This window comes from Olea europaea, chromosome 2, assembly GCF_002742605.1.
Source record: "Olea europaea var. sylvestris chromosome 2, O_europaea_v1, whole genome shotgun sequence".
NCBI classification, from domain to species: Eukaryota; Viridiplantae; Streptophyta; class Magnoliopsida; order Lamiales; family Oleaceae; genus Olea; species Olea europaea.
The window spans coordinates 4,628,364-4,639,258 of NC_036238.1; the positions used below are offsets into that span (position 1 = coordinate 4,628,364).

A 10,895-nucleotide genomic window follows, 5' to 3' on the forward strand; every position below is an offset into this window, starting at 1 on the left:
TTTTTTTTTTTAATTTTTTTTTTTTTTTTTTTTTTTTTTTTTTTCATTCTGCCTTTATGAGAGCACTTTTGTTAGAATTTATATTTCTTGGTCAAAGTCATCTTCTTTGAACTATCTGTTTCCATTGGTAACAGTTGCTGTCAAATTCTTCACCTAAAACTACAAGTTTCTGTTTAATCCTAATACTTTTCACCAATATGCAACTATCAGAGATATAAATCTGCTGGAGTGGACACTATTGTCTTAGCTGGAGCTGAGTACGGAAGTGGAAGCTCACGAGATTGGGCTGCGAAAGGCCCAATGTTGTTGGTGAGTCTCTGTTATGACTGCTAGTGTTACTAGTTTTTCTTTCCTCTCATTCATCCTTTTCTTCATCATTTTCATAACAGGGAGTCAAAGCGGTGATTGCTAAAAGCTTTGAAAGGATCCATCGCAGTAATCTTGTTGGAATGGGCATTGTTCCACTATGTTTCAAGTCTGGTGAGGATGCAGACACGATAGGATTGACAGGTCATGAGCGTTTTACAATTGATCTTCCGAGCAATATTAATGAGATCCGACCAGGTCAAGACGTTACTGTCCAGACTGACACTGGGAAATCTTTTACATGCACTGTCCGTTTCGATACTGAGGTGAGTTGCCCTTTGTTTTCTATTTGTTTATCCCATTCTTACGAGGTTTTGGACTATAGATTTGATTCATAAGATTTATGTCTATCACGATATGATATTTTCCAGGTGGAGTTGGCCTATTTCAATCATGGAGGCATACTTCCATATGTTATTCGACAATTGACTAATCAATAAGGATTCATATTTCTTAGTTGCCAGTCGTTGGTGAGTTTCCTCAATTGTAATTGTGAAGAGAATAAAAGTTGCATTTCTTGTATCCTTCTACACGGCGGAGATTATCATTATTATTGCTTAGTTGAACAAGGCAAGTAATTTTGGTTTGCCTACACATGGAAGTGTATCGTTCTTGGTAATAAAATTGTTGCCTCTATGGAGGCTAATTTATTAGTTATTGGATGATCTGCTCTATCATGGAAATTGTCGTCAAAGTGACTTCTGATAATTTTGTAGTTCGAATTTTATAATTAGTAGTGTTGGGAAATTAGAGTGGCTTTCTGGACAGCCTCTAATCCTTCAATTTCGACTTGGCAAATTCATAGATTTTACGTAAGAAGTGGTGTAACAATTTATATTACAATTCATTAGATTTAAAATTTACATTTACCTCCAAATTTCGTCAAATCAACGGCTAGTACAAAGTGCTACTTAAATTGTACGATTTCAGTTACACTCACGAACAGAGCGCCACTCACTGGTTTCATCGCAACCACGTGCATTCCTCTTCCCGCCAAAACCAAAAATAAATTATTAATCTGAAAATATGCGGACAAAATATAGATTTGGTCCCTTAAGTCGCACAGGAATTTTGTATTGGTCCCTAAGGTTTATTTTATTCCAAATAAATCACAGAATTTCTTGACAATTCAAATCTGGTCACCCTATACCACATCAGATCCCACCGTACACTGTTAACATTGCCATGTACTAATGGAACATTTAATTCTATTGTTATGTAAGCCTAAATCATGCTAAAAAAATGATTGACTTACGAAATGAAACAAGTTTTAACTTATTACTCAAATTTAGCCCATTGTTTGGTGATGATTAAAATAAGATTTTTGTAGTTTTTTTTTTATTTATAAAAATTGATGTAGACGGTAGATTCTACAATCAAGTAGCCAACCAGCAATCCTACGAAACTCAAAAAAAAGAACTAAGGAAAACGACAGTAAAAAGATCTTAAGAGGACACCGGTGTGGTGCCGGCCGAAGACTCTCTGACGGTTAAGTCTGTGAAACTCGTCAAAAGTTGAATAAATGCCACATGAAAAGAAAGAAGAAGTGAATTAGAGTAGAGTGGGTTGAGATATCTGAACGCTTAACTGACCATGGAATTTATAGGAGTGGGATACCATCTAGGTGGGATTGGTGGGGTTTTTCTGAGATTTCGTGGTTGGTTAGAGTTAAATCTAATTCGATCTGTCTAGTTGAGATAACTCTTATTAGATCTGGATAAGTCATAATGCAATTTATCTTGAAGATAAATGATTGGAGATTTCGAATTGACATGTGGATTTTGTACTGTATATTCAGATTGATCGTTATAATGAGTTGGGCCAAGGATGGCGTGGATTAGACCATCTGTGGACCCTTTTATGGTTTATGCCGCTTGGACTAGTAAATTAAATTTTACCACTACAGTCGATGAGATGTGTGGTTCAAAAATTGTGAATTCAATAAAATGTCTAGTTCAAATTAACTGTTGATTTTGACTTGGATTAAAATTAAAATTTTAATTTCGACCAAATAGGGGCTTAATTTCAAACTCTAATATTAGCTAAAACGAGCTTCGTGATTTCGTCGTCCCATTTTTAACATAAGTAAGGCTTGCGTGGAAATGAGAACAACGTCCACTTAATATTGTACACATACTAGTTGAAGTTAATATCATCAATAGAATTTGGAAGCGATAAAGAAATTCTAGTGACAGATTTGTAACAACATATACTTTAAAGACCAAATCGAATTTTCATCGGAAATATAAGGACCAATATTTAAACCTTGAATTGCACTCTCCTTTCAGTTTTTCTTCCTATAAATACCCCTCATCTCTTATGCAATCACGTTACGTACTTTCACTCTCTCTCAATTTTCGACTTCTCTAATCTCGTTCGAATTCAAATACCACTTCATTTGAGCAGAAGAAGAAGCCATGAAAGGACCTAAGAACGCTGCCATTGCTTCCAAGAAGCTCGTCATCACTGAGTAAATTCGCTCGCTGTTTGTATCACACAAACAATTGCATGTTCTTTTGTTTTGTTTTGTTTTGCTTTTTTTCTGAAACTTTCAAATAATGCGTTCAGTTTTAACTGATCTGATTTTATTTCTAAATCGAGTTTTCACCAAGTTATTTAAGTAGTTTTTGTTGCTGTATCGTTTATATCTGTTTTAAATTGTATTTCTCTCTCTTTCTCTATCTCTTTTTTATTATTCTCTGAAAATATGGAGTAATGTGTTCAGTTTGTTACTCTGATTTTCATTTCTCGTTCGAAGGAGATCACCTCTATATTTAATTTCGTTGTGTATCTCGAATCAATTAGCGTACTCTGTTGTTTTCATTATATGATCTAACTAATTAAAAAGCATTCGTCCCTTTTGATTTGATTTGACTATCGTTTTTTGCATTTTGATCGTGTTTCGTGGTATTTGTTCGGTTGGAATCAACAATTGCATGTAACACTGCAAGTTTGATAGGTAGTTTCTGCTGTTTTATTTTCTTATTTGTATTTGTCTTATCGTTCAATTATGCTTTTAATGTTTTGCTTATTTTACTCTTTGGAAATTTCAAGTGATTCGTCCACGTTTAGTTGCTCTGATTTTAATTTCTTCTTCAATCCGTGTTTTCACCTCCATCCTAATTTCCTTGGGATACTCGAAGCAATTATTGTATTCTGTTTTTATTATAAGGCTCAACTATTCAAAAGCATTCCTCACATTTGATTTGTTATAAATATCGTGCTTGCGTTTTGATAGTGTTTTCTGGTATTTGCTTGGTTGAAATAAGCCACTTCACGATCTGCTTGCAGTTTGCCTCAGAATCGTTTTCTTCCTTGAATCAATTTTGTTAATGTGCAGCTGATTCTTTTGTTTTGGTTTTTTGGTTCGTATTATCTATTTTCTAATTATGAAAGGACAAACAAAAAGCGCAAGGCTGATTTGAACTCATCAAAGAAAGAGAAAGCCAGTAAGAAAAATTCTGCAGGACCAAAGCGTCCAGCCAGTGCATTCTTCGTTTTCATGTGAGAATTGTTTTAAATTCACGTTTTCTCCTCTGATATTATGGAAATTGAGAACAATGTTCTAGTTTTTTAATCTGGATGTTTGAATTTTGTGCTGTGATAGGGAGGATTTCAGGAAAAGTTACAAGGAGAATTTCCCTGATAACAAATCTGTTGCTGCTGTAAGATTCCTATACATTGATTCACATTTCCTGATCCTAATTTTAGTACTACTGAAAGCACAATTGATGAATTAAAATTCTAATTTAAACATCTTTTGTTTCTAAAATTACTTGAATATTTCTATCGGATTTGTAATTTTTTTGTGTAATTTTTATAGGTTACCAAAGCTGGTGGTGAGAAATGGAAGTCAATGCCTGATTCTGTAAGATCTTCCAATTTCATTCACAATGCAGCCCCCGAAACTGCATTAATTCTCTCATCATTTTCACATAATTCCCTTTTCCTTGTTGATTTATTCTATTAAATTGTGTTTGTCGATTTTTAATATTGGTTTATTTATGCTTTGTGGATTAGGAGAAAGCTCCTTATGTGGCAAAGGCTGGCAAGAGAAAAGAAGAATATGAGATAGCACTTGCAGCATTCAACAAAAATCTGGTAATACCTTTTCATCTGCATATATGGTGAAGGTTTTGAAGTTTGTTTTTCCAACCATTTATCAAATAATACTTAAAAATTTCAAAAACGTTCTAAGGGGGAAGCAAAAATCCCAGCTGAATCTGAGAAGTCATCTGGTGAGGTCCATGATGTCGCTGAGGACGAAGCTAGCTCTTAGGTAATGTGCTTTTTCATACAGATATATGTTATTGTAGATTCCTTTGTGTAATGCAGTCATATTTGAATTGCCATTTAGTGATTAGCAGCTTGCAATTTAACACTAATACCTCAATTTATTTCCTACTAAGACTCTCATTAATTTTTGAAACTCTCTGAGTGTATTAAGCATGTTACACTTTCTAACACTGTATAGTTAATTATGCTGTGCAATAAAATTGGGATGGTAATTGAGTCAGTGAGTCGGAGTTTCCCCTGATTTTATGTGTTTTTGGTTGCAGGTGCACGTTTATGGGTTTGTCAGTTGACTACTGATAAATGGACTTAGATAAATAGTCTTCATTAGTTGTTGAAAGTATATAAATGGGACGATGCTATGAAAATCTAGTCGTTTTAGTAGCTGTATCTAATGAACTTCCAATAAGAGATTGTACTTAGTTTTGTTTTGTGTTGAAGACCGCAATTACTATCACATATTATGGGCAGAATTTGCTGACCTTTTTTTTTTTTCCTTGCTGTACTTTGTTGAAGATGCAATTACTATCACATATCATATGCCATTGAATTTGCACTGATTAAACCATATTTCACTTCCCTCCTTTTTTACTTGTTTAATAGATGAGGCAAGCTGGATGAATTCATTTTAATAATGTTAGATAATAAAGATAGAAAAAGAAATTTAATCTTTTGCCCTTTGCTCCCTAGTTTTATCTTACATTTTTGTTTAATTGTGTTCTTACATATCTTTAACTAAAAAAGATAAGAATAAATAAATCACAAATATTGTAAAGTAGCAAATTTGCCTAAATTTATAAGCACCATTTTATTACTTATTTCTGCTAGAAGATAACTAGCCATGCTCTGAGGGAGGGAAGTATTAGAGTTAGCCAATGGATTGCGGGTAAGATTAGTCGAGTGCAATGCTTTCAAATTTGTCAGCCCTTGAGTTCGGTTTTTAGTTTAGCGACAAAATTTTGTGATTTTAGCATTTCTTTGAGGTAGACTATGGATAGATCTAAACTATACAAGCTTGTTAGGTCTCTTTTAAATTTGAATTAAGCCAAACGAATATAGGCTTTGACACAATATGTGACATAGCACTCACAATTAAGGTGTGGGTCACCATGAATAAAATAATTCCGATCTCTCCCATTTGTGTGCGCTATATCAATCGAAGTGTCATCCTCTATGGCTATGTAGCACAGTACTCCAAATTTTCTTACAAATAAAGTTTATTGATGTTAAATGTTCAAAATTGACAGAAAACTTTCCAGGCAATTGGACGTGCATGCTGCATGCATGGAAATGATTCAATGAACCCAAAGAAAGGTAATTATCTCAAATGAAAAAAATCCCTAAATTAAAAAAAAAAAATTAAATTTCAAAAAAAAAAAAAAATTCCCCCCAATATTTTTAACAAATTACTTGGTCAAAGGCTATTATGGAAAACATACCGGGTGGGGCAGCCATTGCCCACCATTTCCTCCATTACTACACCTATGACCTACCAAGTAGCGTAGAGTTTTCAAATCGGGTAGAGCCTCCAGCCTTTGAGACGGTTTGTGCGTAATTTTGCCTGCAATAGGCCTGTCATTCAATCCATCATGCAATCCATGTGAACCATGCATATGGGCCTTCTTATTCTAATTTTCGACTAGTTTAACTCGAATTTACTTACTAGAAAATTACATAACTACGATAGTTTAATACAATTTCAAAATTAATAAATTTATCAAAAATTTTTTTATTTATTTTTTATTTTTTAAATCAAGTGTTATGTGAATGTAATTAGGTGACATGCAATTGTGACATATTCTGATAAATGATTGTGTCCGAGTCCTACAAATTGTGATATAATCTACATGTGTTACCATCTAATTTAATTTTTTTTTTCAAGAGTTAATGCATAATTGATAAAGGGAAAAGTTGTTCGTTCGAAACAGGCCAAAGGGGTGTAGCACCCCTTATGGACAGGCGCGCTACATCGCCCCCCTATTTGAACAGGGCCAATGTGGCCATGTTCATCTAGCAAAATTTTTAATAAAATTACAACTTAAAATTTTAGGTAATTTTCTCTTTACTTATTTGACAACCCCAAAATTGAGCAGTCTAACTATCCTTTCTCAAGAATTTCCGTATTTCACTCTTTAAATTGGCTTTTACCATTTTTTCAATAATGTTAAAGAAATAAAATAGATCAAAATTAAAATAAGTAAAAAGTAATGTCAATCTTACGTCATCAACCATGATCTCGAAAAATAATATACATATTCTATGAAAAAAATTCACTTTTTAAAACAAGAACATTATATACAATTTATCAACCTTCTCTCCACAACTTTTGTGGATAAAAAGTTGAAAATCCATTTGAGTTGTCCCTATCATATTAATTAATTTAATACTTAAGTCCCAATGAAGAAACATAAATCACACACTATATGGGATTATACACACAATTCATTCAAAGCCTAGAGATGATGAAATGTTGACTTTTATATCTACAATATTTTACACTAGTCAAATATTTATTTACACATGAACACCAAAGTTTGTGACAAACTGTGGACATGGAGATTCCACACGTTTCACCCCATTCCAACAACACACACATACATACAGATGAAATTGAATGGGCCCCACTGTAAAACAGAAGCATCTAACAACGTGTTTTGCCATTCATTCGAAGGGGAAATTGTAGCATTAGTTATTAACGTATTGGTTTAGTAGTTGTTAGTCCTCAATCTATTCTTATTGGCATTTGAGTCTCCAACCTATAATTTTATTGAACTCTGGTCCTCAGTTGATGAAATCATCAAAATGCTGTGTAATACACACACCTCACAATAATTCGAGTCGTTCAAGCCTAGACGACCCATCCTTTTGAAAAATTAGATCATACTAATCCTGGCCCAATTCAAGTTGGTCTACACTACAATGAACAATTCCAGTTAGATGATCCATTAGGACCGATTCAATTCGATTGGTTTATTAGAAGAATTAAAAACCATTAGTGAAATAAAATATTTATTGAGTTATTATTTAATTCCTGACATAGCGTGTCTTTCTCTCTATATTCTTATCACATTTTGTGTTTTCTAAATTTTTTTCATAATATCTCATTTCTCACACTATATTATTTATTTCTAATTAGGGCTTAGTTCAAATTGTGTTTCATATTCAAAAAATGAAAAGGAACTGATAAATCACACAATGGATAATTATCTAAATATGTAACAGCATATAAGGATTTAGACTATTTCTCTTAAAAAGATTGACATTATAAGATAGAATTTCGATTTTTAATATAGTATCAGAACCCATTAAGTTTAAACGAGTAATTTGATCCAATTAAAACAAAAAAAATAAATAAAATGAGTACGTGAATTTCAAGAATAGTCTGGTCAAATAAATCACCATTTTGCGAGAGTATGTTAAGGGATAAATTTTATATCGAATAATTATCAAAATATAAACTAACATATAAGGGTTTGTATTATTTCACTTAAAAAAATTGACCATGTAAGATGAAATCTCAAGTCTTAGTACACTAAGGAATGGGTCGGATGCAATTAGGGATGGGCAATAAAAGTGGAAGTTACATAACCCCAAGTGTTTAAAGATTACAATTCAAAAATCAGGGGTGACATTTTGTTATTCACAAATCAGGTATCAAAATACACCTCACCCACCCATCTAACAAAACCCTAATTCATTTCCATAAGTCTCTCTCTCCTACCCCTCTTCTCTATAAATCTATTCCTTCTTTCTCTTATTTTTTTCTCCCTTCTCTTTCTTCGAACCTTTCTTTGGACATCGGTGATCGACGATGAAATATTTGCACCGACCGACGATGAAGGATTTGCCCCCAACGAGTTCTCAGCAACATCATTGGGCGACGTTGCTATGAACAGTAGCATCACGACACTGTAGTCTATTGACGCTGTCGTTTGTAGCTGCATCGCATCACCTTTGAGTGCCACTACGAGGCCTCACTTGATGTGAGAGTCAAGCACTGACATCTTCGCAGCTGAGCGACACCTTTACACAACCGACAAAGTGAGCACCGACAGCAATATCGCCTTCGTCCATGCTGCAGCTTGATAGGGGCTCTATGAAAACCTGCTACTTTTGATATCTCAACTATCTAAACCAGTTTTCGGTATTTTTGGGGTGGCTTGGGGGATAATAGACAGTGTGGTGCCGAGAAGGTAAGATGGTAGTACTACAGGTGTTGTTGGATATGGTGGTGGTGGTGAGGTGGTGGTGGTGCGATGGTAGTGGTGCAAGTTGTTGTTAGTGGGTTGTAAAATGGTGGTGGCGATGGTGGTGGAGGCAATGGCGATGGCGACAGTGGTGGTGGTGTGTTTTTGTTGGAGTGGGTTGGCATATGTGACCTATTAAATAGTTAATGTGTGAGTGAAGGTGGTTATTCGCAGCTGAAGATCTGATAGTGGTGGTAGTTTTTGTTAGTGGTGGTGTAATAGTGTTGGTGCTGTTGTGATGGTGGTGGGTGAGGGCAGTTGCAAGTGGCCGTAGTGGCAGTGGCGATGATATGTCATCCACTATTTGGTGTATCTGACTAATTATTTGGTTATTTGTGATCAATTATTCATTGGTGACATAAAAATTTGACAATATGTGACTAAAAAATAATTTGTGATCAACTAATTTGAAAATTTGTGACCGACAAATAAATTGTGCCCTATGATGTTTTTGATTTGTGACGGATGAAATAATCCGCGTCCAATTAATTTGATAATATGTGATGTTGTGACCTATAAGTAGACCTATGTGACATCGAATTTTATGGTTGTGGCCTTAATATATTTATTTAATAAAATATAATTATTAATTAATTAATACCTTATTTTTGAATTTTGAAACTTAAAACATGAAAATTGAATTGTCCACACTTAATATATGACTTGTGAATTTTTCCCAAAAAATTCGAAAAATCAACCAAACCAAATCGAGTCGGGGTAATTTGGGTTGGTTTGAATAAAAAAGTGGTTTCATTTGGTTAATTTAAACCAATAAAAAGTCAAGTCGGATTGGTTGCAAGCAACCTGTCAATTAACCGATCCAACTTGTTGACACTTTTTTTTTTTAAATTCATATTTTTAACTTAAAAAGTAAAATAATAATAACATAAATATAATTATTTTCCAAATAATTTGTTTATCGTCTCCGCTTTTTGCCAAAACTTCAAATTCCAAAATAGGAAAAAAAAAAGAAGCAAGGAGAAAAATTATTTATTGTAAACTCTAAGTTCAGATTGTAACTTTGCTTTTTATTTTGATGTAACTATGATATGATTTCACTTAGGTTATATATGATTGCAAGCATGAAATTTGTATCAAAAGAAAATAAATTTTAAGCAATTTAATTGCTTAGAACTTATTTGCATGAAATTTGTCAATTAAATGTATTTGATTAATTTTATTTTTAACCTAGTAAATACTATACTCGTCCCTTTCTTTATTGTGGGTAGATGAGAAAGAGAAAGAGAGAGTGAATTCTCAGGAAAATAAAATTATACTTCCTCTAAAGAAAATATTTTCATTGTTTTGAGAAAAATCTGATCACGTGACCAAAAATAGAAAAATATTTTCCATAGAAAAAAATGTCAATCAAACAATATAAAAGTAAGACTTTGAGTGGAAAATATATATTTTCCATAAAAAATATTGACAATTACATGCACCCTTAGAAAAAAACAAATAAGAAGGAAAGAAAGAAGACAAGTTGCGGCCACCTCCATGATCACAAGATTCACAACCAATTGCCATTTGTAGCTATTACCTATTACCCTTGACCACCAACCCATACTGTTAATTTAATACTTGTTTGAACCCCATTTTAAAGAGAGAATGTGTTTTTGAATAGTGAGTTTTTTGAGAATGTGTAATTAGAAAGTAAGAAAAAGTTTTCAATTTACGTGAATAATTATTTTATTGAAAAATATATGATTGAAAATAAGTTTTGAAAAAATGATTTTTTAAAAAAAAAAAATTGAACTCAAGCAAGGGCTTAGTTGTGAGCGACTTTAATGTCCCAAAACCAACGCACCATATTTTGTTTTTGAATTCTTCCTCCCACAAATATACAAACCATCGCATCATCTTCTTGTCCAAATCACTCGAACAATTTAATTATAGAAACCAAAAAAAAATTAAATTAAATTACTTTTTTTTCCAAAGTAAATCAATTCAATTTAATGGATAATTAGAACAAAATGTTCCCAACGTTTA

The 10,895-nt window shown here is 33.1% G+C and overlaps 2 protein-coding genes across 2 annotated transcripts in view; both read left to right on the forward strand.

Annotated features, from left to right (window-relative positions):
* The window catches only part of LOC111371419 (aconitate hydratase 3, mitochondrial-like), a 7,063-nt gene extending 5,947 nt beyond the window's left edge, over positions 1 to 1,116 (forward strand). The window contains exons 7-9 of the mRNA XM_022993407.1: positions 187 to 309; positions 390 to 632; positions 738 to 1,116. Of these exons, the coding sequence (XP_022849175.1) occupies positions 187 to 309; positions 390 to 632; positions 738 to 806 (435 nt within the window). The 3' untranslated portion in view covers positions 807 to 1,116. The remainder of the gene's footprint in view (positions 1 to 186; positions 310 to 389; positions 633 to 737) is intronic.
* A 1,599-nt stretch (positions 1,117 to 2,715) lies between these two features.
* LOC111375619 (high mobility group B protein 3-like) lies at positions 2,716 to 5,079 on the forward strand. The gene is made up of 7 exons (XM_022998473.1): positions 2,716 to 2,836; positions 3,763 to 3,870; positions 3,974 to 4,031; positions 4,190 to 4,234; positions 4,387 to 4,467; positions 4,565 to 4,645; positions 4,926 to 5,079. The coding sequence occupies exons 1-6, from the start codon at positions 2,784 to 2,786 to the stop codon at positions 4,643 to 4,645; spliced, it is 426 nt and encodes a 141-aa protein (XP_022854241.1). The 5' UTR covers positions 2,716 to 2,783; the 3' UTR covers positions 4,926 to 5,079.
* The last annotated feature ends 5,816 nt before the right edge of the window (positions 5,080 to 10,895 follow it).

Excerpts from the sequence above, each read along its gene's own strand:
- LOC111375619 (XM_022998473.1), top strand. The coding sequence starts at position 2,784 with ATGAAAGGACCTAAGAACGCTGCCATTGCTTCCAAGAAGCTCGTCATC. Across the intron at positions 3,871-3,973 it reads AGTGCATTCTTCGTTTTCAT|GGAGGATTTCAGGAAAAGTT; the intron begins GTGAGAATTGTT and ends GTGCTGTGATAG. Across the intron at positions 4,468-4,564 it reads CAGCATTCAACAAAAATCTG|GGGGAAGCAAAAATCCCAGC; the intron begins GTAATACCTTTT and ends AAACGTTCTAAG.